Source organism: Cervus canadensis, chromosome 5 (genome assembly GCF_019320065.1).
Source record: "Cervus canadensis isolate Bull #8, Minnesota chromosome 5, ASM1932006v1, whole genome shotgun sequence".
Lineage (NCBI taxonomy): Eukaryota > Metazoa > Chordata > Mammalia > Artiodactyla > Cervidae > Cervus > Cervus canadensis.
This window is the reverse complement of record NC_057390.1, coordinates 101117260-101139710: the sequence shown is the minus strand read 5'-3', so window position 1 is coordinate 101139710 and position 22451 is coordinate 101117260. Positions and strand designations below refer to the sequence as shown.

Below are 22451 nucleotides of genomic sequence, written 5' to 3'. Positions count from 1 at the left end.
TTTTACATGACTGTCTACATGAAATTCAGCAAGACAGCGTTCCCAGCACTAGCTCTTCTTTTCAGGCCACTGTCATCACTGAATACTCTCGGTCCTCGGGAGACGGGGAGCTGAAAGATCCATTGGGCATCCCCAGTGAGGACTGCAAAGGCCAGGTGTGTGGGAGGAGAGGGTGGGCTGTGGTCTCTGGGGGCAAGTGGCTGGACCAGGAGTGGAGGAGGCCGCCAGCTTCTCCAGCACACTGGCAGCCACCTCCTTCAGCTGCAGAAGGTAGGCCCGCCCAGACTGGGCCAGGTGCCAGGCCTCTGCAGGTGGTCAGGGGAGGGGAGGGGGCCAGCAGGAGAGGGTGCGGCTGCCGGGGATGGGCCTGGGGTCTGTGGAAGCTAGGAGGGCTGGTGGAGAGCTGGCAGAGCTAGGTTCACAGGTCCCAGGTGGGCTGTAGACTGCTGGGTCCTGGACGGGAGGGAGCCCCATGGAGGAGGGTGGCTGTGGTGGGGCAGGAAATGTCGCTGCGGAGGGGTCCTGGGAGATCCCCGAGGGCCAGCCCCAGCCTCTCCGACACGGAGCTGCTGGGTCTGAGAGTGAGCAGAGCCATCTTAGGGTTTTCGGGTTCGAAGTGAGGCGGTGGAGCGAGTTCCCCACAGGTAGCAAGCAAGTGCGGGTCCTGGGCGGGAGGTCCCTCCGGCGTCAAGCGGCCAGGGCCGCAGTTCCTGATGAGGCCGGCAGAGGGCGCGCGCGGGCCGACCGCTGCTCCCCACTGAGCCCGAAGGGGCCGCTGCCCTCCAGGGACCCACATCTGGGGGAGGACAGGAGCACGCGAGGCTAGTCTCACCAGGCGTGGGGGAAGGGCCGACTTAACACAGGGCAACAAGGAGAGAGACCTTCTCTATCTTGAGACCCTAGAGGGCCCAGGCTGTGTCCAGCGCCTGGGGAGGAAGGTAGCTCGTCCTGGCCACCTGTGGGCTGGTGCAAAGGCTCTGGGGCCAGATTGGCCTGGTGATCCGAGGCCGGGGATGGTCAGGGCAGCCCCGGCGCCTGTGATTCTGAACGTGAGATTGTCTCCCAGGTCTGTGGTTCTGCATATGGAGTGGGGTCCATTTTGTAAGATTGGCTGAAGGGTGGTGGGTGTTGAGTGGGGAGTCTGGGCAGAGCTTGTTTCTAAGTGGGGGAATTTGGGGTGATCTTTGCCTTCTTGGTAATTTTATGTGTTTTCCAGAGCTTCCAAAATGACCTTCTGTTGTTTAAAACCAAATGTTTTTGAATAGGTGGTACCATAAAGTGGTTTAAAAACGGTGGGTGTTCAGAGAAATTGGCCCCTCCCCGCCTCCCAGCATGTCAATTACTTCCTCCTGCATCCTTCCCAAGTCTGCGGAGAATACAAAATACAAACGGACATGTTTGTCCCTTCTCTGCCACCTCGGCTTACGGAGGACGCTGCACACACTGTCACCTCCGTGCTCGGGCGGCCCCGCTCCCAGACTGCCTGCTGTGAAGTCAGCTGCTGGACCTTACCACCCCCTTCTTTCTCCTTTTTTGGAGGAGGGACAGCGTGGGCAGTGTGCTTCCAGGCCGGGGGGCGGGGGAGCCCCTTGTGGCTGGCGCTGGGGCAGGGGAATTCTGGGCAGGATTGGAGGCTGGACTTTCTGGAACCCCCTCCATCAGGTGACTACACAGTGAGAGTGAAACCAGCTCCTTTCGGAAGCTGCAGCCCAGGGGGGACCTTCAGGGCCGAGCTCTCAGGACAGGCAGTGGGCTGTGTTGGGAGGCTGGCTCTACCAGCTTCAGCCTCTGCTCCGGGGACAGCTTCGGGCACAGGCGGGCAGCCCACGTCCAGGGTCCCAAGTGGGGGCCCATGTTGACCCTCCTGCCTCAGGGCTGAGTGCTGTTCTCCCAGAGGCCCGGGCGTAAAGGACGGGAGGTGAGATGTCCAAGGGCACCGGCCGTGCCAGTGAGGAGAGGAGGTGCCCCGGGCATTAGGAAGTGTCCTGGGGCGCTGATGGGGGCCTGGGAGAGGAAAGCCCAGGCGGCCGAGCAGGCGCCAGGGGCCGAGGAGGGGGCCTTGGGCAGAGTGGGAGGCGGCGGTAGCACCTGGCCTGGGGTCTGCAGGCCCAGTGAACGGCGGGTGGGGCCTGTCCTGCCTGCTCGGGAGAGCTGAGAAAAGCCAGGAGCCACGGCAGCATCCACCCGGGTCTGTAGCCGGGCCCATGCCTTTCTGGGGGGCACCGGTGCTGGACAGAGGCCCCAGGCCCCAGCCCTCAGGGAGCAGGCAGATGACGCAGGTCCCGGCAGGGTCTGCTGGGGCTGTCCCGGCCACCTCCCGGATGGCTGCCTCAGAGGCTGAGTTTTGCTTTCTTTTTGGCAGGAAGGAACCTGTGTGGGAATCCCCTGCGTCGCCCGACGACCAGAGTGAGTCATCCCTTCCCAGCCTGCCAGGACCGAGGTGCCACCTTCCGAGCTGGTGACGGTGTGGGCTGGCTGCCTCTCCGTCAGCAGCCCCTCCCGGTCAAGGCTCCATCTCCCAGGTCTCTCCAGGGCCTGCTGCCAGAACCACGCACGCACGCACACACACACACACACTGTCAGTGTATCGATCAGTGTATGCACGGAGACCCTCTGAACTGGCAGTTTGAAAGATATGAAAGCATTCTCATGCTGGAAGCCTCTCCAGGACCTTCAAGATTAGCTCAGGCCTGTCAGTGCCAAGGGCTGCAGGCAGCCGCCTTCTGGGGAAGCGGGACTTCCGTCCAGGAAGCCTCCTCAGGAGGCAGGGTGGGCTGATGGGGCCCTGAGCTCAGCGCCTCTGTGCTGTCCCAATGCTGGAAGGGTGAGTGAGGTCTGAGCCTCCCTGGGGACGCACTGCAGAGGCAGGTGAACGACTTCCAGACTTTACCCTGAAGAAAGAGGGGTGCTGCTGTGGGGAACCTCCTCCCTTTTTTGCTGCCTGTGGGTTCACATGACGGCCTCGGCCCCCCAGACCCTAGGAGGAGAGACCCCCTTACCCTGAGAGCACCATGAACTATGAACCTTGAGAGAAAGGCTCATGGAGCCCATAGGAGGGGACAGGGTGGGGGGGCGGGGGGCAGGGGTGCTTGTGGCAAATGTTAGTTATGCAGTCCCATCCGACTGTCTGCAACCCCGCGGACTGTAGCCCGCCAGGTTCCTCTGTCCATGGGATTCTCCAGGCAAGAAAACTGGCGCGGGTTGCTATGTCCTCTTCCAGGGGACCTTCTTGACCTGGGGATTGAACCCAGGTCTCCTGCACTGCAGGCAGATTCTTTACTGTCTGAGCCTCCAGGGGAGCGGCAAACTCAGCCTTGTGGTTCACAGAGCTCGTGCTGGACGCGGGGTGGCCTCGCTGCTGCATGCAGGGCTGTGGTGTTTCGGGCTGGGGAATTCCAACTCCAAGTCATGATTTATGCAGCATGACGAGAGTACTTCTGGATGCCGTGTGGATCATTTACATGACGTGGCTTCACAGCCTGCCTGGTTTCCTTCACTCCGTCCTTGGGCACTTTGCTTGGCTTCCGATGCTCCCCCTGGAGCGGGGGTGCCCAGTGTGCTGCGTGACCTGCCAAAGGAATCGTGCCTGTCCCTTCCTGCAAGATGGGGAGAGCCGTCCCCTTTCCCCCATGCTGGTGTCAGAGGAGACTGTTCTCAGGTCTTTAGAAAGCTGTGTCCCACAGGAGAGAATCCGAATCGTCCCCGCCCTCCTTCAGCAGATAAGAAACGCTGTCCTGGGGTCGCACGCTCAGAGGCAGTGCCCTGCCCCTCCCGACGGGGTCCTTTTGTTCTGGTCAAGACTGTGGCCTCCTTTCTAAATGTTTCCACTTGTGTGTCTGTAGGCCAAAGGTATGTATATTTGGTTTTGTTTGGTGGTAAAATTCACATAATGTGAAATTCACCATTTAAACCACTTTGAAGCTTACATTTCAGCGGCATCTGTACTTTCGTAAGGTCTGGCAACCGTCGCCGCTGCTAGATAGAGAACACTTCACTACTCGGAAAGGAGACCTCCCTTTAGGTCTTTACCCTGTAGACAGGAAGGAGGAGGAGGGCATGGCAACCCGCTCCAGTATTCTTGCCTGGAGAATCCCATGGACAGAGGAGCCTTGTGGGCTTCACTCCATGGGGTCGCAGAGTCCGACACGACTGAGCGGCTAAGCACAAGCACCCTTTAGACCGGCGGGGTCCGTTTGTACTTTTTCTCATGAATGTAACCTACTCTCGGGCCCAGCTCTGCGCCGGGACCCTGGGCCTGGGGTTGACCCTCCGTGAGCGAACAGCTACCACCAGCATAAGCAGTCGGGGAGTCCTGCCAGGAGAGAGCCCGCGGGAGACTTAAGTACCCAAGGCGCAGCAGCCCCGCCCAACCGGCGCCCGCTGCGGCTCCCTGCGCGCTTCTGGTAGGCTCCAGTGTCAGTCCGTCAGGAGGCGGGAGGGGCGGGGACAGGGCCAACCAATCGGGCCCCGCTATGGCTCTCTGCAGGCCCTTGGTAGGCTTTTGTGTCAGTCCGTCAGGTGGGCGGGTCCTAATTAGGGGGCGGGGAGAAATCTAGCCAGTCGGTGCTCGCTATGGCTTACTGGGCGCCTCTGGTAGGTCCTCACAGCAGTCCGTCAGGCGGGTTCGGGGGCGGGTCGGCGGCAGCCGCGGCGGCTGGCTGGCAGGCAGTTCCGGGCGCGAGGCGACCGTTGGTGAGTCCTGACGTCGGGGTCGGGGTCGCGGTGGGGTCGGGGGTCGAGGTCTAGGGGCGGGGACGCGGGATGGCGTGGCGCGCGGACCCGGGAGGCCCGGCGGGAGGCGCGGACCCCGCGGCGCGCGCGCCTAAGGGGATTTCTCGGGGCCGGAAACTGAAAGTCGGAGCGGGCCCCACGCAGGAAGGTTCGCGAACGGCGGGGCGTCCGCTGGGGCGGGCTTGGGGCCGGCGGGGTCGCCGCGCCTCGAGCCGCCCGCGAGTTTCGGCCGCTGCCCCCACCCTTTCCTGCCCCTCTTGGGGTGCGGACGGGCTCCCCGACCTCGGGGGGCGCCGCGGGCCCCTCCGCCTGCCCCGGCCCCGCTGCGCTTTGCCCTTGCCCGACGGTGACCCCGGGCCCGGGGGCGGGTACGGGGGTCCAGAGCGGAGGCAGCTGCCGGGGCGGGCGGAGCCCGGGGACCCGGCTCTGCCGTGTGTGCGGGGCCACAGGCTCAGTGGACGCCGAGCGGGCTCCCGGTGGACCCGGCGGTGGTGACAGAGAGAGCCGGGGACAGCTGCGCCCGTGACGGCCACCGCTCGGCCGATCCAGAGACTGGCAGGGCAGGGGGTGTGCCGGGCCTCGCGCCTGGCCCTGCGTGACTCACGGGCTACATGTCCCCTGCGGTGGGGCCGGCAACAGCTTTTAGCAGCTCAGTCACTTACTTTAGGTGGAGGTCCCAACCGGCCCAAAAGTGTGGCTTGAGTTGTTTCTGTAGTTTTTAACAGCTTTATGGCGGTGTAGTTTGCATACCATAAAACTCCGTTATTGCTTGAATTTCAAACAAACTCCTAAGAAGTGCTTTTGTAAAGCCTTTTCTGAGGGGCAGTAGCCTCCTCACACATTTGGGCGTCTGACTGATTCTAACCCCGCAGCCTGGCCCAGCTCCCACCTCAGCCCGCCCACCTCGGGGCTGAAGCCCAGCCCCCCCGGGGCTGCAGCCCCCAAAAGCCGGCGCTGTGAGTGGAGCCTCTGTGCTCTCTGGTCCCCTTGTGGGGGACAGCTGCGTGGGCACCTCCTGAGACACCCAGGCTGCTCCACGGGCCCTTCGGGCGTCCCAGGCTGCCTTGTGCCCTGTGGCCCTGGCCTGTTGACTGCGGCAGGGCCGCTCACTGTGCCCAGCGTGGTGCGTGGCGCGTGGCGGGAAAGGTGAAGGTCATGTGTTTGCATCACTGATGCGGGCACTCTGGGGAACTGAGGGAATGGGTTGTCTCAACAGTGCTTGTGACCTGGGGCTAGAGCGGAGAATGTATAGTCATCACTGGGTGCTGGGGACAGTATTTTCTTGGGGGAAGAATAGGCCTTTTGACTGGAGTCAGGTGTGGGCCCCTCGGCAGTGGGAGATGCCAGCCCACCGGCCAGCACGGTCAGCGCACCAGTGTGGACTGGGCACAGCCTGGCAGGTGGGTTTCCACGGCAGGATGGCACGCACACGGGCAAGGGGTGGCAGGTCGAGAGAAGAGAACACAGAAAAAAATGACCTGCAGGCTCCACGGATCATGCCTGGAGTGGGGGTCACACATTCCTTCCATCCTCGAGTCCAGACTTGGGCTCGATGCCCTGTCCTCGAGGGGTGCTAGGACTGCTCCTTCCAGGAGACGGGTGGCTCCCTAAAGGTCTCCGTGTGTCCAGGGGGAGGGCGTGTCACTGTCCCATGGAGGGGCTGTGTCTCCGGGGAGGGACGGAGGCAGGCTCCCAGCAGCAGGGCGGAGACGGCAGGCCCGCAGGTGGTGGAGAGGCGTTCGGGGCAGGTGTTCTTGTGGACTGGCTGTGGTTTAGGGACGTGACTACACAGCAGCGGTGGGGGTAGGAGGTGAGTAGCAGGGGTGATGCCGTGCGGGTTCCAGGATTGGGGTGCCCTGCTCTGGAGTGGGGTAGGGCATGGCTGGGCTAGTCAGGGGGGCAGCACAGAGGAAGGGCCAGACCCAGGCGTGGGAGTCGGTGGCCAGCGGGAGCCTGGGGAGCAGGGACGGCACTCATAACCGCCCGCACATGCCCGGGTCCCTCCTCCCTACCGCCATGCCTGCGATGCCCCTGTGCCCAGGAGAGCAGGGGAGGGCTCTCTGGGAATCCGAGAGCCTGCTTGGGCAGCCTGGGGGGTCTGAGGGAGGAGCCAGGTCCCCGTCATGTGTTTAAGGGGCTGGGGAGGCCCTGCGGTAAGTCATGTCACGGTGGACGGTGGCCTGGCCCAGCAGTTGCAGTGTGGTTAGGTTCTGGATGCTGGGGTTTTTTGGGGTGGAGGTTGTTGGGTCTTCATTTCTGCAAGTGGGCTTTCTCTGGGTGCGGCCAGCAGGGGTGCCCTAGCTGTGGCTCCAGCGTGTGGGGTCTCGTTGCCACTCAGTACTTACAGCTCATGGGCTCAGTTGAACCCGTGTCCCCTGCGTCGGCAGCTGGATCCTTAACCACCAGACACCAGGGAAGCCCCGCTTCTGGATACGGGTAGCAGGCAGAACCAGTGGGTTTCCTGACCCACTGGAGGTGGGACTGAGGCCTCGAAGAGGCACAGTTGCTCCATCGTCATTACCGTCTCCCTGTCAATGGCCCAGTTTTTTTTTTAATTTTATTTTTATTAGTTGGAGGCCAGTTACTTTACAGTATTGTAGTGGTTTTTGCCACACATTGACATGAATCAGCCATGGATTTACATGTGTTCCCCATCCCGATCCCCTCTCCCGCCTCCCTCCCCATCCCATCCCTCTGGGTCTTCCCAGTGCACCAGCCCTGAGCACCCGTCTCGTGCATCCAACCTGGGCTGGTGATCTGTTTCACCCTTGATAGTATACTTGTTTCAGTGCTATTCTTTCAGAACATCCCACCCTCGAATGGCCCAGTTTTTAATAAGAATGTGGGTGTGTTGGCGGCACGAGTAGCTGTGAGCGGGCACTGCGAGACGGCGGGTGTAGTGTTTACTCCTCTTGTCTGGTGTCAGAAGTTGCTGGGTGCTGAGTTGGTACCCGATCACTTGGCATCACGTTGAGCTGGAAAGAAGGTGACGTCGTGTAAACGGGATGCTCACCTGGGGCTGTGGTCCTGGGGGCCGCACTGCACACCGTGTGCAGATGTCAGTCCCTGACTCTGGCCTGGGGAGGTTTGTTGTGCAGGCGGCTTAGACCTGGGGGGTGGGGGCCCAGGCATTGCAAGCAGCAGGGGCGGCTGTCAGTGGGAGCATGGATTTGGGGGAGTTCAGTCCCTGCATTGGGGCATCCCAGAGGGAGGTTCTTGAGTTGAACCCGTGTGTCTGCTGGCGACAGGTGGCCCCCCAGCAGCCGCCTGTTCAACCCTTGATGTGATGTTGGTTTGGGCAGCAGCTCGCCCTTTCGAGATGACTCACTGACTCCCACGCACCGGGTGAGGACGGTGGGCCCAGCTGCCCAGCAGCCTGGGGCTCCGTTGGGGTCTGGGTGATTTCCCACAGGGACGGCCCTTTCCACAGGTCCTCCTGCTGTGCACGCAGGTGGGACCTGGGCTTGCGAAGGGGGCCTGCAGTGGAGGAAATGGCAAAAAGCAGTAGGTGCCAGGCGCCCCCACCCTCCTAGGGGCTGCAGCCCACCTGGGGGCTTCTTTTGTGTTAAAACCCATTTCTAAGGTTGCCCTGCCGTCGTCAACGTTATGAAGCAGGGTTGTTCTGGATAAATGTGCGTGAGTGTACCATGATTAGGGATTTCACCATCTTTTTTGGATTCTCTGGGAATACAAGCTCCATCTCTTTATTTTAAAAAGGAGATACTTGCACAGCAAAGTGTACAAGTGCTGAGTGTACGGCCAGACACACCTGTGTCCACGCACACAGCCACTGCTCGCCTCCTGGAAGTCCTCCCCTCCGTAGCACTGACCCTCCTACGTGGAAAACTCTGTTCCGCTACTCACAAGGTTTCTTTTTTTTTTTTCCACAAGGTTTCTGACTCCAAATGTGTGATTTTTCCACACCAAGCAGTTCTCCATTTCTTTCTCTTTTTTAATTAATTAGTTAGTTTCCTTTTGGCTGTGCTGGGTCTTTGTTGCCGTGGGGGGCTCTTCTCTCGTGCGGGAGGCCGGGGGCTGCTCTCTCCAGCTCCCGGGCTGCAGGGCGCGCAGGCTCAGTAGCTGTGGCTCAGGCTCTGCTGCCCCACGGCGTGTTGGGATCTTCCCGGACCAGGGATTGAATCCGTGTCTGCTGCATTGACAGGCAGCTTCTTCACCACTGAGCCACCAGGGAAGCCGTCCGTTTCTCGATGGACGCCGACCGGTGTCCTGGCTGCCTGGAGTCAGCACAGGCCCCCCTGTTCAGGGCTCGGCCCCACACAGCTGCCCCCACCCCACCTCCGATGGCAGTGGGCAGGCGAGGCCTCCCGTACTTCAGACCCGCTGACTGTAAATTGAGGTTTTTCATGACCCCTCCTTGGGGCCAGTGATTTGCTAGCAGGGCTCTGAGAACTCAGAGAATCTCAAGTGTCAGCCCGCTGGGAGAGATGCCCAGGCCAGGTACGGAGGTGGGGAGGGCAGCCATACCCCTCCGTGCGCGTCCCCGTGTCCAGCTAGAAGCTGTCCAAACCCCCTGGTTTAGAGTTTTCTAGAGGACTCCACTGTGAAGGCATGCTTGATTACATCGTCAGTAAGTCATCTCTAGTTCCCCTCACCCCCCCTCCCCCGCCCAGGAGATGGGAGTGGTGGTGAAGGGGCAATCCGGCCCCATCGCTCAGGAAGCCCTGGGGGTCTGGGTGCTGCCAGCAGGGAGAAGCCCCAGCGCCTGCTGCCTCAGAATCGCCCCAGGGCAGCCACCTCCCAGCTCCTTCATCTTCTGTTAGCTTTGCCTGTCCTCCAACTCCCTGTAACTGGAGTTATTCTGTAAGTAATTTTGTCTAGTAGAAATGCCGTTTAACAAAATGTCACTTTGTTGTGTAAAGTTAATGCGTTCCTGTCTGGAGCGTATTTTGGGGTGTGGATTAAGCGCGAGGCCAGGGCCGGGCGCACGGGCGCATTCCTCCTTGTTTTTTACCACCTTGCTGGAGAGAAGTCAGGATTCGGAAAATAAACTGGAAGCTTGGCAGGCCCAGAAGGGGTTTGGTTCCAGGTTGGAGGCTTCTGACACTTGACCCCTGACATCTGTCACCCTAAGTAGAAAGGCCGCCGGCCGCCTGCCTGTGAGCGCGGGTGGGTGCAGTGCAGGCCAGAGGGGCCCGAGATGTCTGGGCGGGCAGCTCTGCGAGCAGGTGGTTCGGGTGGAGCCTGGGCACGAGCTTAGAGCCTCTGTGGTGTTCCTCGTTACGATTCTTTTTTTTTTTTTAGTTCTACCAGTTTATGGCTACCAACCCATCTCCCTGCGCCCTCATACCCGCATGCTCGGTCATGTAACCCATGGACTGTAGCCTGCCAGGCTCCTCTGTCCATGGACTTTACCAGGCAAGAATAGCGGAGTGGGTTGCCATTTCCTTCTTTGCTCTGTTACAGTTAAGGATTACAGTGCATTTATAGATGCGACTGGAATGAAATATTTAAGGCTGTAAGCACTGAGGCCTCCCAGGGCGCCCTCGCTCTGGGCTGGGGAGCTGTGACTGCTGAGGGGGAGGTGAGGCCTGCAATGTGTTGGGGCCTTTTCTCTCTTTATTGCTCAAAAAAGAGACTGTTTTGTGGTTCTTTAGCGTCCAACAGGAGTAAAGTCCATGGGTTAGTGAAATGGGCTCCATCTGCCACAGGAGGTGTGGTCAGCCAGCCGCGCTGGGGTGGGAAGCCGCCACAGGCTGACCGGGCGAGTCAGTAAGAGCCGTCCGGTGTTTGCCGAGCATCCTAACGGTCGCCGCCTCAAGGCGATGGCCGGGCCCGAGGAGTGAGGACTGTGGTCTCCGTTGGATGGAGGCTGGGCGGGCTGGCCTGGGAGAGGGGCCGCCCCATGGGGGGGGTGCCCGCTGCCTCAGCCTTGGCCCCCGCGTGTTCGAGACCGGTGTCCTGCCTCAGACATCACCCCCACAGCCCAGTGGCCTCGGCCCCTGGTGACCGCACGCGTCCCCGGACCCACCCTGACGCGCTGTGCTCTCCCCTAGGGCTTGGTGGGGTGCGGCGCTCATGGCTGCAGCCAGCGTGACCCCTCCCAGCTCCCTGGACCTGCTGCAGCCCGGCTTCTCCAAGACCCTCCTGGGGACCAAGCTCGAGGACAAGTACCTGTGCTCGGCCTGCAGGAACGTGCTCCGCAGGCCCTTCCAGGCGCAGTGTGGCCACCGCTACTGCTCCTTCTGCCTGAGCAGCATCCTGAGGTGGGGCCCTCGGCGGGGCGAGGCGGGCGTCCCCCGGGGCAGTGCTCCCGCTCCTCTCTCCTGGGCCAATGCTCCCGCTCCTCCCCCGGGGCAGTGCTCCCGCTCCTCTCTCCCGGGGTCAGTGCTCTCACTCCTCTCTCCCGGGGTCAGTGCTCCCGCTCCTCTCCCGGGTCAGTGCTCCTGCTCCTCTCTCCCGGGCTCAGTCCTCCCGCTCCTCTCTCCCGAGCTCAGTGCTCCTGCTCCTCTCTCCCGGGTCAGTCCTGCCGCTCCTCTCTCCCGGGTCAGTGCTCCCGCTCCTCTCTCCCGGGTCAGTCCTCCCGCTCCTCCGAGTCTCTACTGGGAACCACGCAGTCTGCTGGAGCCGCAGGCTCGCAGCCCTTTGCACCGGGCGCCCATGTCCCTGAGGGCTTGGGGGCGGGGGCAGTGGCTGGTCCTCAGGAGGACAGTGTCCCCGGTTCCCATGTCCACGTGTGGGCTCTGCGGGCGCACACGGCCCTGTGCCTGCTGGCTGCCCTGCTTGGTGGCTGTGGGCACGCCGGGGCCATGGGGTGGGTCTGGCGGCCGGCGGGCTGCCCGCCGCACATGGCAAGCTCACAGGCCGCTCCCGCCTCAGCTCCGGGCCCCAGAGCTGCGCCGCCTGCGTGCAGGAGGGCATTTACGAGGAGGGCGTCTCGATCCTGGAGAGCAGCTCGGTGAGTGAGCCAATCGGCGCTGTGCTGGCCGTGTCAGGAGGGGCGGCCTGGCCTGAGCCTGGCCCTGGGCCTGGGGCGGGCTGGCGGGGGGCTCACCCGAGGGCCGCTCTCTCCCCAGGCGTTCCCGGACAATGCTGCCCGCAGGGAGGTGGAGAGCCTGCCGGCAGTCTGTCCCAGCGAGGGCTGCTCCTGGAAGGGGACCCTGAAGGAGTACGAGGTAGGGGCTGCCTGGCGCCGGCTCTGCCTCCCCCAGGGCAGCGTCGGCTTCCACGGAGGAGAGGCAGCTGCCGCTGGGGTGGCCGGACGCGTGGCCGGGGGCGGGGAGCTCGCCATCTGTGGCTATTTCCTGGGGTGGCCGGGAGGCAGGGAGCTCGCTGTCTGCGGGCGTTTCCTGGGGTGGCCGGGGGATGAGGAGCAGCGGTGTGCGCGGGGCCCGGCTTGGCCCAAGCGCCACACGGGCGAGGAGTCAGCCTTCTCGCTGCTGGGCTTGTGTTGTCCCCTCGCTGAGTGTGTTCTCGCTGGAGGATGCAGGAGTGGCCTGCTTGTCGGTCCTGGGGTCACAGGAAGGCGTCTTGACGAGGTGCCAGCGACAAGGGCAGTGGCTGGGTGCGTCTCTTGTGGGCCCCTCTGGCAGGTTGGGGCACCTGTGTGCCAGCCTCCCTCTGGCAGCTGGGCCTGCCGCCCTGCCGTCTCCTCGGGAGCCGGGCCAGGGCTCCTCCGGGGGCCCGCATGCCGCTGGAGGCTCTCCTCTGCGGGTCGCCCCCACGAGCCGTGCCCTCAGCACTTCCCGGTGGCCGGGTGCTGCCCGCGGAAGACGGGGTCCCCACGCTGTGGTGGGTCATACCCCGGGCTAGGCCTAGTCTTGAGAACAGGGGAGCCTGCCCCAGGCTGCAAGGGGAGGGGCCTTGGGCCGTCACGCTGAGGCCACTCTCAGCCTTGGGGTCTGACGAGGGGTCTGAGGGCGGGGAGCGCGACAGGGCAGGGTGGCCGGGCCCAGCCCGAGGCGATGGGGCTCCTGTGTGTGCGGGGCCCGGGGGAGGCCTCGGGGCCGTACAGCCCCCCCGGTAGGCTGCAGGGCCCCTGTTCTCTGCGCAGGGCTGCCCGGACCACAGAGCAGCCTCCCAGCAGTGCGGTGTGCGGGCTGTCCTGAGTTTCCACCTGAGGGCGGGGCCCGTCGGCCCTGGAGTGGGGATCCCGGGTCCCCAGGGCTCCTCTCTTCCTGCTTCTGGCCCTGGGCACTGCCCAGCGGTGTTCCCTGTTGCCCGACTCGACGTTGGCTTCAGGCTCTCGGGGTCTGCATTTTGCCAGAGCAGCTTGTCTGCGTCTGTGGGGGAGCCTGTGGTCGGGTGGACAGGAGGCGTGCTCTGCTCTGATGAGGCACCAGGCCTCCCTGTGCCCCTCCCGGGAGCAGGCCCCCAGTCCCTGGGCCACCGGGGGGCAGAGGCACAGACGGGGAGCCCGTCTGTGGGCGGGCCTGCCCTGTTGCTGCCTGGGGCTGTCCAGAGAGGAGGCCTTGGGGCAGGGTCTCCCTGGGAGGCTGGGGGACGCCGTGATGCTCTTTGAGGGGACCAGAGGTCCCTGGGGACAGGTGGAGTAACCCCAGCTCCCAAACCCTCGGGGCTTGCTCCTGCCTCCGGCTGGCAGTGCGGGTGGCAGCTTCGAGGGCCTCTGGCCGAGAGCCTGGGACCACAGCCAGCCGTGGGCCCGCTGGCCCTGCAGGCATGCGGGCTGGAAAGTCCCTGGCTGGGCCTGGGAGCTCAGGAAAGTCCCCGAGGGGGTGGTCATGTGGGAGGCGGGCCTGCCTGGCCTCTGAGTGCAGCCTCTGGTGCAGGCATGACCTGTCACCGGCTTGAGAGGCCACTGCAGACAAGGCCGCCTCGTTGTGCGGGCAGCCCCCTTGCTGCGTGGGGGCCCCGCCCTCAGCCCTGCGCCAAGACATCTGCCCTCTGGCTTGCTCAGACTGGGGCTGTGCTGGGAAATGCTGGGGCTGCAGCTGAGCTCCTGAGAGTGTGGAAAGATGGGGAAAATCCTGTGTAGCCTTTGAATAAGCTTTTCCCTTGCAGTGATGTCTAGCGTTTTCTAAGAACCCAGTGAGATAGCGTTCCAGTTCAGTCAGAAGATGGTGGAGCGCCTGCTAAATGTAGGTGGGGGTGGCTGGGGGCCGCTGTCTAGAACTGGGACTCAGGGAACAGCAGGGGGAAAGGGCCTCCGGCTTCAGAGGAGGGTCCGGGCGGACCTGGGTGGGGACCAGGCTGTGGGGCCGCCGCAGCTGAGAGGGGCGCAGAGCGGGCGTGCTGGCCCCTGCCGGGGTGTCCAGAGTTGAAACGCCTGAGCATTTGGTTTGAACTCTGGCTGACGGCGTGTTTGTTGATTTCTCCATGCCATCCGAGAGGAGTGGAGCTGACGGAGCCGGCCCGGCCCGGCCCGGCCCCTGAGCGTGCCCCTGCTCCGGGCCCAGGGGCGGCCGCCGTGGAGTGGGGCCGGGCTCAGCCAGGACAGGCCTTCCTCTCTGGGCGTGGCCGGGCTGCCCCGTGCCCAGCCTCCAGCGTTTGCAGGGATCAGGTCCAGGTGCCCCGGGCGCTGCCGTCCGTGCCTCCGGAGCCGCGGGCGCGTCTGAGGCGCCCGCCTGCTTGTGGTTTGCCTTGTGCTCAGTGCGGTCAGACCAGAGCCCTCTGGGGAGCTGGGGTGCCCTGGGGCTCAGGGACGTGCCCCCGGGCGTGCCTGCAGGGCGGCAGCCCCGGGGCAGGGGTCCCTCCGGTCTGCTCGCTGCACCCGGCATCGTCCTGCCCACCGCCGCACGGCCCGTCTGCGTCCCGGGGCCCAGCCTCCGCAGCAGCGTCCCTGACGCCCCCCCGGCCGTGTGGGGCTGCCTGGGGGCTGCATCCCATCTGATGTGCACTCCTGGGGCAGCGTGGAGCTGGGGTCCTGGGGCACCCCGGCTGCCTGGAGGGGCCCCCCATGCCGAGTCTCCGGGGTGCTCCTGGGGTTCTGCTTTCCCCGCAGCCAAGCCTGCTGCGTGAGGTGGAGGCCGTGTGTGCACACCGCCCTGGACGGTGGGCCACGTGGAGGCGGCCTGAGGGAGGCTCCTCCTCCTTCGGGGTCACTGTGGCTGACCGCTGGGGCACCCAGCCCTGCAGCCCAGAGCGGCCCGCGCCTGGCAGGCGCCCGGCCTGCGTCTCCACCGAGTGGTCATGTTGACGTGATGTGGATTGGACTGCAGTTTTTATAAAACGATCGCACACAAAGCATCATGTCCCGTTTTCTGCTTCCTGCCTCCTCCTGTGTCCCTTCCGGCCAGGTTTCCTGACGGCTCTCCCGGTCTCTGCCTGTCCCCTGGGCCTGCCACCCCGCCCATGCTTTCTCACTTCTCCAGCCGCCTCCGCCTCCCCACTCACCCCGTGGCCACCCCAGCGCCCGGCAGGCCCGGCTCTCACGGCCGCGGCACAGCACCCGCGGCGTCACCTCTCCTGGGACAGCCTGGGCCTGGCTGATCGTTCAGAGCCCCAGGCTGGGACCCCGCGTCCCCGGCCGCCTCACCCGTGGCCTCAGCTGCAGGAGGGCGAGGGGAGGGGCCTCTGACTGTCCCCTGGGCCGCGGTGGCTCTCCTCTGCCTTTCGTCCTCTAAGAGCCTGTCCCTCTGCCTCCGTGCCCCCCTCACTGTCCCCTCTGTGTCCGGAAGGTGGGGCTCCGCCAGCTGGACCTGGGTCCTGACCTCTGCCCTTGAGCAGGGGTGCCGGAGTGAGTACTGGGGTCCCGTGGCCCGGACAGAACTGCGGCTGCGGCCAGAGTCCCGCAGTGGCAGCCGACACCCGCTCCCTTTGTTGCCAGAGCTGCCACGAGGGACACTGCCCATTCCTGCTGACCGAGTGCCCGGCGTGCAAAGGCCTCGTGCGCCTCGGCGAGAAGGAGCACCACCTGGAGCACGAATGCCCGGAGCGGAGCCTCAGCTGCCGGCACTGCAGGGCGCCCTGCTGCCCAGCCGACATGAAGGTGAGCGCGCGGGCGGCACGTGGGGCCGTGTCTCCCTGCCTCGGCCTCCTGGCAGCCGGACGGGCCTGGCCCCGAGCCTGCGGATGCCCTCCTCATGCGCCCGGACGGGGCTCTGATGGCCAGACGGGCCCGGCCCTGAGCCTCGGATGCCCCCCACATGCGCCCGGACGGGGCTCTGATGGCCAGACGGGCCCGGCCCTGAGCCTCGGATGCCCCCCACATGCGCCCGGACGGGGCTCTGATGGCCAGACAGGCCCGGCCCCGAGCCTGCGGATGCCCTGCACGCCCGGCCGGAGCTCTGACGGCCGCTGTGCCCCTTGCAGGCACACCACCAGATCTGCCCCAAGTTCCCCCTGACGTGCGACGGCTGCGGCAAGAAGAAGATCGCCCGGGAGAAGGTGGGCGCTCTGGGGCGGGGGTGGGCTCCGTGTCCCCCCCCACGGCGTCGCCCGGCGGCTGCGCCCTCGGCCCGCGGGGGCGGGGACCTGGTACTCGGGCGCTCCGCGCTGTGCTGGGGCTCCCTGTGCCCTGGGGTCTCGGCCTCTGAGGGTGGGACGGGGGGAGGCGGCTCTCGCCTGCTGCTGCAGCGCATGGTCTCACAGATCCCTTTCACGTCCCTGCTGGCTGTGCGGGGAGCTGACCTGTGTGGCCAGCTCTCTCCGGCCCTCTGCTCCGGGGGGAGGATGCGAGCCCTGTGGCCTGTCCTCGGGGAGGCGGCTGTGGTGCTTCTGACAGAGTCTGTCTGTCTCCTCCTCCTTTGAGCACCTGGGGTCGCTCTGTAGAGCTTGTTCGCAGGTGTGCTGGGCCATCGCGGTGTTCCAGGCCGAGGACTGGGAGGCGAGTGCGTTCTGGGCGCTTGGGGGCTTGAGGCCCTCCCGGGCTGGCAGGGGGCCCCGTCCCGCTGCGCCCTGCCGGCCTCCGTGCCTCAGGCCTGGTCACACGGGGCGAGGACTGCATCCCAGCTGGTTTCAGGTGGTGACGCTCGGGTTGTGAGCATGACCGAGAGCTTTTCTGCCTTGAGTGTCACTAGTATCCCCCCCATTTTTTTTAATATTGGGGTGTAGTTTGATCCCTGGAGGAGGCCATGGCATTCCACTCCAGTATTCTTGCGTGGAGAATTTCATGGACAGAGGAGCCTGGCGGGCTACAGTCCGTGGGGTTGCAAAGGGTCAGATAGGACTGAGCCACTCCCGCTAACTCACCGCTAGCCTTAGATCCCCGGGGCTGTAGACCGGCTGGCGGGGAGGCGGCAGGGCTGCTTTCTGGGACTCGGAGGCCTGCGCGGGGAACAGAGGCTCCGCGGGTGATCTGGGATGTCCCTCAGCCTGTGCTGGCTTCAAGCACACACGTGGCTGAGTTTGCACGTGTGCGTGTGAGCATGAGTATGTAGGTGCCCTGCGGCTTTGGGAGCACCTTGCTGGGCTTTGTCTGGCCTGAGTGTGCAGAGGCCGGTGGGGTGGGTCCAGGAACCCTTCCTCGGACTCTGACCTGGTCGGGGCTGCAGGGGTGAGCGGCCGGAGCAGAGGCGGAGCGGTGTTGACCCCAGGCCCATCAGTTTCAGGACCACGTCCGGACGTGTGGCAGATGTCGAGTCCCGTGCCGATTCCACGCCGTCGGCTGCCCTGAGATGGTGAGTCCCAGTCTGCAGCTGGCCCAGCTTCTGGTTCTCAAGCAGAGGCCCTTCTGGACACATCTCCCCTCTTGCTCCAGCCCAGCCCGCGGGTGTCCTGGCTCTGTCCACGTCCTCCCGGTGATCCCCAGTGCCCAGCCTTAGCCACCCCGTGGAAAGGAAGGCCAGCATGTTGCGCCCCCCCCTCCCCGGGTCTGGCCACACCCCTGCCCATTCGCTCACCTCGCTTCACCTGGCTGTTGCGGCCACAAGCCCCGTGGTCATCCTGGACCTGCCTCCTGTCTCGTGTCCCGGCCAGTCTCCGGACGAGCTTCTGTTCTGCCCAGACAGCCCCCAGCCCTCCCCCCCTCGCTTCTGTGGTCTGCATGGCCCTGCTGTGTGATCCTGCTCCAGCCACTGGCCCAGCTGTCCTCCGGCATGCCGGCTTTCTCTGGACCTTGAACCCACCTCTCTGCAGCCGCGGCTGCCCGCTTCTCTGCGGCTCCCTTGGGTCTGGGCAGCCCCCTGTGCGCGTGGCCCCGGCCCTCCTCTCTCACCTGTTCCGTGTCCCCGAGGGCTGGGTGTGTGTAAACCTGGCCGGTAGAGACGGGCACCCCAGCCCTCTGCTCTCGGTGGGGGCAGCCTGCTGGCAGTGCTGTTACCTGCTGACTTGACGTCGCTGGATCTCAGCACCTGCTTTGTTTTTCTGCGGGTGAATGAGGGTGGGGCCCCTTCCGTCCCCTTGGTCTGTGTGTGCCTGCCTGCTTCTGGACACTGCGGTGCTGGTTATTTCGTGGGCTCAGGGGCTGTTAGCACCAGCAGAGGGGCCTGGGGCGTGAATGGCTTCTTCCCGGCCCTCGGAGGGTCACGTCCTGTTGACCTCGTGGCTCCAGCAGCAGCCTCAGCAGAGCCTCCACGTCAGGCATCCGAGGTTCCCGCACGCTAGGCCTCATGTGAAACTTCATCCCTTTATTTGTGCTTTAGGCTTTCTTAGTTTTTCTGACCCTCCACACTCGCTGTGGAGCTTTGGAAGGGACGTGGCTGCAAAGTCAGGTTTGTGCGGGGGGACTGCCTGAAGGTGACCTTCACCCCCGTCCCGAGCCGTGTGGCAGTGTCTGTAATGGTTCCTCCGGCAGCTTAAACACGAGTGAGGCGCGTAGGGAGGTCTGTGTCTCGAGGACAGGGTGAGTGCAGCGTCGGGCGTGGCGCTGGCAGCTCAGGGTTGGGCCTCGGCAGGGTTGGGCAGCTCAGAGGTCCGGGCCCGGGGCCTGGCGGGGCTCAGCGCTGTGTCCTCGGCAGGTGGAGAGCGAGAAGCAGCAGGAGCACGAGGCGCAGCGGCTCCGGGAGCACCTGGCCCTGCTGCTGGGCGTCCTGCTGGAGGCCGGGCGGCCCCCGGGGGACGGCCGCCCGCTGCTCGGCCAGGGCGAGGGCGCCTGGGAGGCCGGCACACCCTCCAGGGCAGCGGAGCTGCTACAGAGGTGCGAGGCCCTGGAGCGGAAGACGGCCACCTTTGAGAACATCGTCTGTGTGCTGAACCGGGAGGTGGAGCGGGTGGCCGTGACGGCCGAGGCCTGCGGCCGGCAGCACCGGCTGGACCAAGACAGGATCGAGGCCCTGAGCAACAAGGTCCGTGCTGGGGGCGGGGCGCGTGTCCCCATTGCCCAGGCTGCCTCAGACGGGCCGGGGGCCACGGCGTGTCCGAGCCAGGGCTGGGTGGCGCCTGGCTGTCCGGCGGGCTCCCTGCTCTGCCTGTGCCTGAGCAGAGGTCCCCGGAGTCCCTTCTCCGACGGGGCAGAGGTGGCCGCGGGGACGTGCTTGCTGTGTGTGTGGACTCACAGACACGCTTCCTCCTGGGGTGGGGGTCTCGGGGGCACGGAGCCGACCCGCGACAGCTGAGCCCCGCAAGGCTGAGGCGCTGGGCGAGGGGCCATCCTCCTGAGGAGGGGAGACAGGCCTGGAGGTCCTCACAGGCTCGTTCGTGCCAGGCGGAGGTTGGTCTCCGTGGGCCGGCAGAGGCCCGTCCTCATGGCCCCGCACCCCCAGGTGCAGCAGCTGGAGAGGAGCATCGGCCTGAAGGACCTGGCCATGGCCGACCTGGAGCAGAAGGTCCTGGAGATGGAGGCGTCCACCTTTGATGGCGTGTTCATCTGGAAGATCTCGGACTTCTCCAGGAAGCGGCAGGAAGCCGTGGCCGGCCGCACGCCCGCCATCTTCTCCCCAGGTGCTCTCCCGGGCCTTCCCACCCCCACCCCTGGGTCCGGGTCGGCTCCAGGCCTGGCTCCTGGCTCCGCACCAGCCTCCCTTACATGGCCGCCCCCACTGCGTTCAGTCACCCCTCCGCTCCTCGTTGGACGGGAGGTCGTCCGGACCGGAAGTGGCTGACCTTGGCCCTTGGCCCAGAGCCTTGCGAGCTGTGCGTTGACCTGGCCCGAGCCTCCCGGCTGGCAGTGAGGCCAACGTGGGCTCACGTTCAGGCCCTCTTTCTGAGCGCTTTGTGTCTGTCTGCGCCGGCAGCTGGCCCTCCTCGAGCCCGGGCTCACCCCCGCCCCCCGCCCCGCAGCCTTCTACACCAGCAGGTACGGCTACAAGATGTGCCTGCGCGCCTACCTCAACGGGGACGGCACCGGGCGCGGCACGCACCTGTCCCTCTTCTTCGTGCTGATGCGCGGCCCGCACGACGCCCTCCTGCGCTGGCCCTTCAACCAGAAGGTGCGTGGGGCTGCTGGGCGGCGGGTGGCGTCCGTGGCTGCTCGGCCCCACGGTGCGTGGAGAGCTGCCTCAGAGAGCTTGTGTGCCAGGGCGGCGGGCAGCCGGGCTGAAGCGGGGACCCGGGTCTGGGCCAGCACAGAAGTGAGAGGACGCAGCCCCGTGGCCCTCGCGAGGGCGTGGTGTCCCAGAGCGTGGGGCGGGGTCCTGCTTCTCCCTGGAGAGCGCTGCTCCTGGGCCGGGGCAGCTGGGAGCTCCTGAGAAAACGCCCATGAGGCCCGCGGGCCGCGCGCCAGCCTCGGGTCTCTGTCAGCAGACAGGGCAGGGCAGAGACGGACAAGCCCGGCTGGCCGCGGGGTGACGCCCCCTCGCCCCCGGGTGCTCTTCCAGGTGACCCTGATGCTGCTGGACCAGAACCACCGCGAGCACGTGATTGACGCCTTCAGGCCCGACGTGACCTCGTCGTCCTTCCAGAGGCCGGTCAGCGACATGAACATCGCCAGCGGCTGCCCGCTCTTCTGCCCCGTCTCCAAGATGGAGGCCAAGAACTCCTATGTGCGTGACGACGCCATCTTCATCAAAGCCATCGTGGACCTGACGGGGCTCTAGCCGCCTCTCGCACAGCAGGGCCCCGCGCTGGGTGGGCTCTGCTGAGCTGTCCTGAGGGGCCCGTCCTGAGCGGGGCTGGGCTGAGGGGCTGTGCGTCCCTGCTGGGTGTGCCCCGCAGGCCTGGAGCCCTCAGCCTGCAGCAGGGCGGCCGCGGCGAGGAGCCCGGGAGAGGAGGGCCGGCCTTGGGCCTGGCTGCCGCTCGGAGGAGAGCCCTGCTGGGCCAGCCTGACCAGGCTGCACGCGGCGGGTGCCCCGTGTCCCCCGCCCTGCGGGGTGTGGGGGGTGGGCCCAGCCCTGCCGAGACACGTCAACTTCCCCGTTGGCGCAGAGAGGCGCGCTCAGACCCTTGGCGCTCTGCCAAGTGCTGCCCTGGCTCCGGCCCTGGGGGCAGCGACCCTGGCCATCTCCCGAGTGTCCCGAGGCTCCCGGACACCACGGACCTCGGGGAGGTCAGCTGTTCTCCTGGGAGACTGCTTGCTGGGCGGCTTCCGTCTTTCAGGTCTTGCCAGAGGCTGCCGTGGAGAGCAGGGCCCCCGGGCCTGCAGAGTGCTGGTGGCTTTGTCTTCGGGGGAGGGGAGGGCCTGGCGTTGTGTCACCACAGGAGCAGCCGTGCCCACCCTGGGGTCCCCCCGACAGCGGCAGAGCCCAGGCGGCCTGAACATGGGGTGCACCTGGTGGACCCTGGCGGGGCCTCAGCCCTGGGGGCCCCAGCCGCGCGCAGGTCCTGGCCGCTGGCTGTCCACACCTGGGACTGGGAGACTCGGGGGCCAGGTCCTCAGAGACCTCATGACACTGGACACCCTCAGCGTCGTCACCGTCACTTCTCTGGTTCAAGAAGTTAAAACAGCAGAGAAGCACACAGAGTGATGAACTGTGAGCCCAGAGTTAACACATGTACACGTTTTGAATTATGTATTTTAATTAAAAAGACGTTGCATAAAAGTGGAGTCCTGCTTCCTTCCCTCGCGCTGCCTCAGCTGGCCAGGGCGCTGCCCTTGCCGATGCGAGTCGTCTGCTGTGTGCGTGTCCCGTCTGTCTCCCGGTTTGGTCTCCCACACGTGAGACGCGTGCATCGGCTCCCCCGCGGGGCCTCGCCCTCTGCCCCAGGGTGGAGGCCTGGCGTGCTGAGCACGGCGGGTGTGTGAACGCCAGGCCCCCCATCTGTCGCCTCCCCACTCCGCTCCCGTGGGCACACGCCTGCCCGTGCCCGGCGGGGCATCCCCGCCGCCCTGCGCACAGGCCCGCAGCTCCCGCAGGATCCCTCCTGACTGGAGGAAGCACTCGGGACCTGTACCTGTTTGTGCCGCTGTGGTCGCTGAAGGAACATCCTGTGTGTGTCACATTCACGGCCGATGGTCGTCATGGGTTGTGTCCCCCAAAAGCTAGGAAGTACTGTTTCTCAGTAACTTAGAACGTGACCTGGTTTGGAATGACAGCCTTTACAGAGAGAAATTGAAGGGAGGCATTAGGCTGGTCTCAATCCCTCATGCCCAGAGTCGTCGCGCAGAGGGGAGAGCACGTGCAGGTCGGAGGAGCGTGCCGCGTTGAGGCGGGGTTTGGGGGGAGGAGTCTGCGTCCGGAGCCCCAGAGACAGTGGGGGAACCCAGGAAGAGCCCAGAGGGCACCTCCCCAGCAGCGGCCCTGCCAGCTCCATGAGCTTGGACCTGAGCCCAGGACTCGGAGAGGATCGGTCCTCCGTTTTAACCATCCCGGTGTGCGGCTCAGTGTCCGGGCCGCCTAGGAAGCCGCCGGGGAGGGCTCAGTTGTGCATCTGCGGCCTCTCAGACACGAGCGCCTGGCCTCTCCGGTGGTCACTTTTGATGCGTCTCACTTTCTGCCGCGTGTGTTTTGAGACTGCTGTTAGCTGCACACACGTGTGGGATGGTTGTC

The 22451-nt window shown here is 65.1% G+C and overlaps 1 protein-coding gene across 4 annotated transcripts; it reads left to right on the top strand.

Annotated features, from left to right (window-relative positions):
- The first annotated feature begins 2382 nt into the window (after positions 1-2382).
- Positions 2383-21503, top strand: TRAF2 (TNF receptor associated factor 2). Of its 4 annotated transcripts, none has more exons than XM_043470247.1 (11): positions 2383-2406; positions 10746-10955; positions 11569-11647; positions 11766-11864; positions 15476-15637; positions 15961-16035; positions 17193-17267; positions 18546-18872; positions 19290-19467; positions 19807-19955; positions 20343-21503. In XM_043470247.1, the coding sequence occupies exons 2-11, from the start codon at positions 10768-10770 to the stop codon at positions 20559-20561; spliced, it is 1551 nt and encodes a 516-aa protein (XP_043326182.1). In that variant the 5' UTR covers positions 2383-2406; positions 10746-10767; the 3' UTR covers positions 20562-21503. The 4 variants fall into 4 exon arrangements, with proteins under 4 accessions (XP_043326182.1, XP_043326181.1, XP_043326180.1 ...); XM_043470246.1 differs by lacking the exon at positions 2383-2406 and adding an exon at positions 4629-4692; XM_043470245.1 differs by lacking the exon at positions 2383-2406 and adding an exon at positions 4742-4879.
- Positions 21504-22451: the final 948 nt, after the last annotated feature.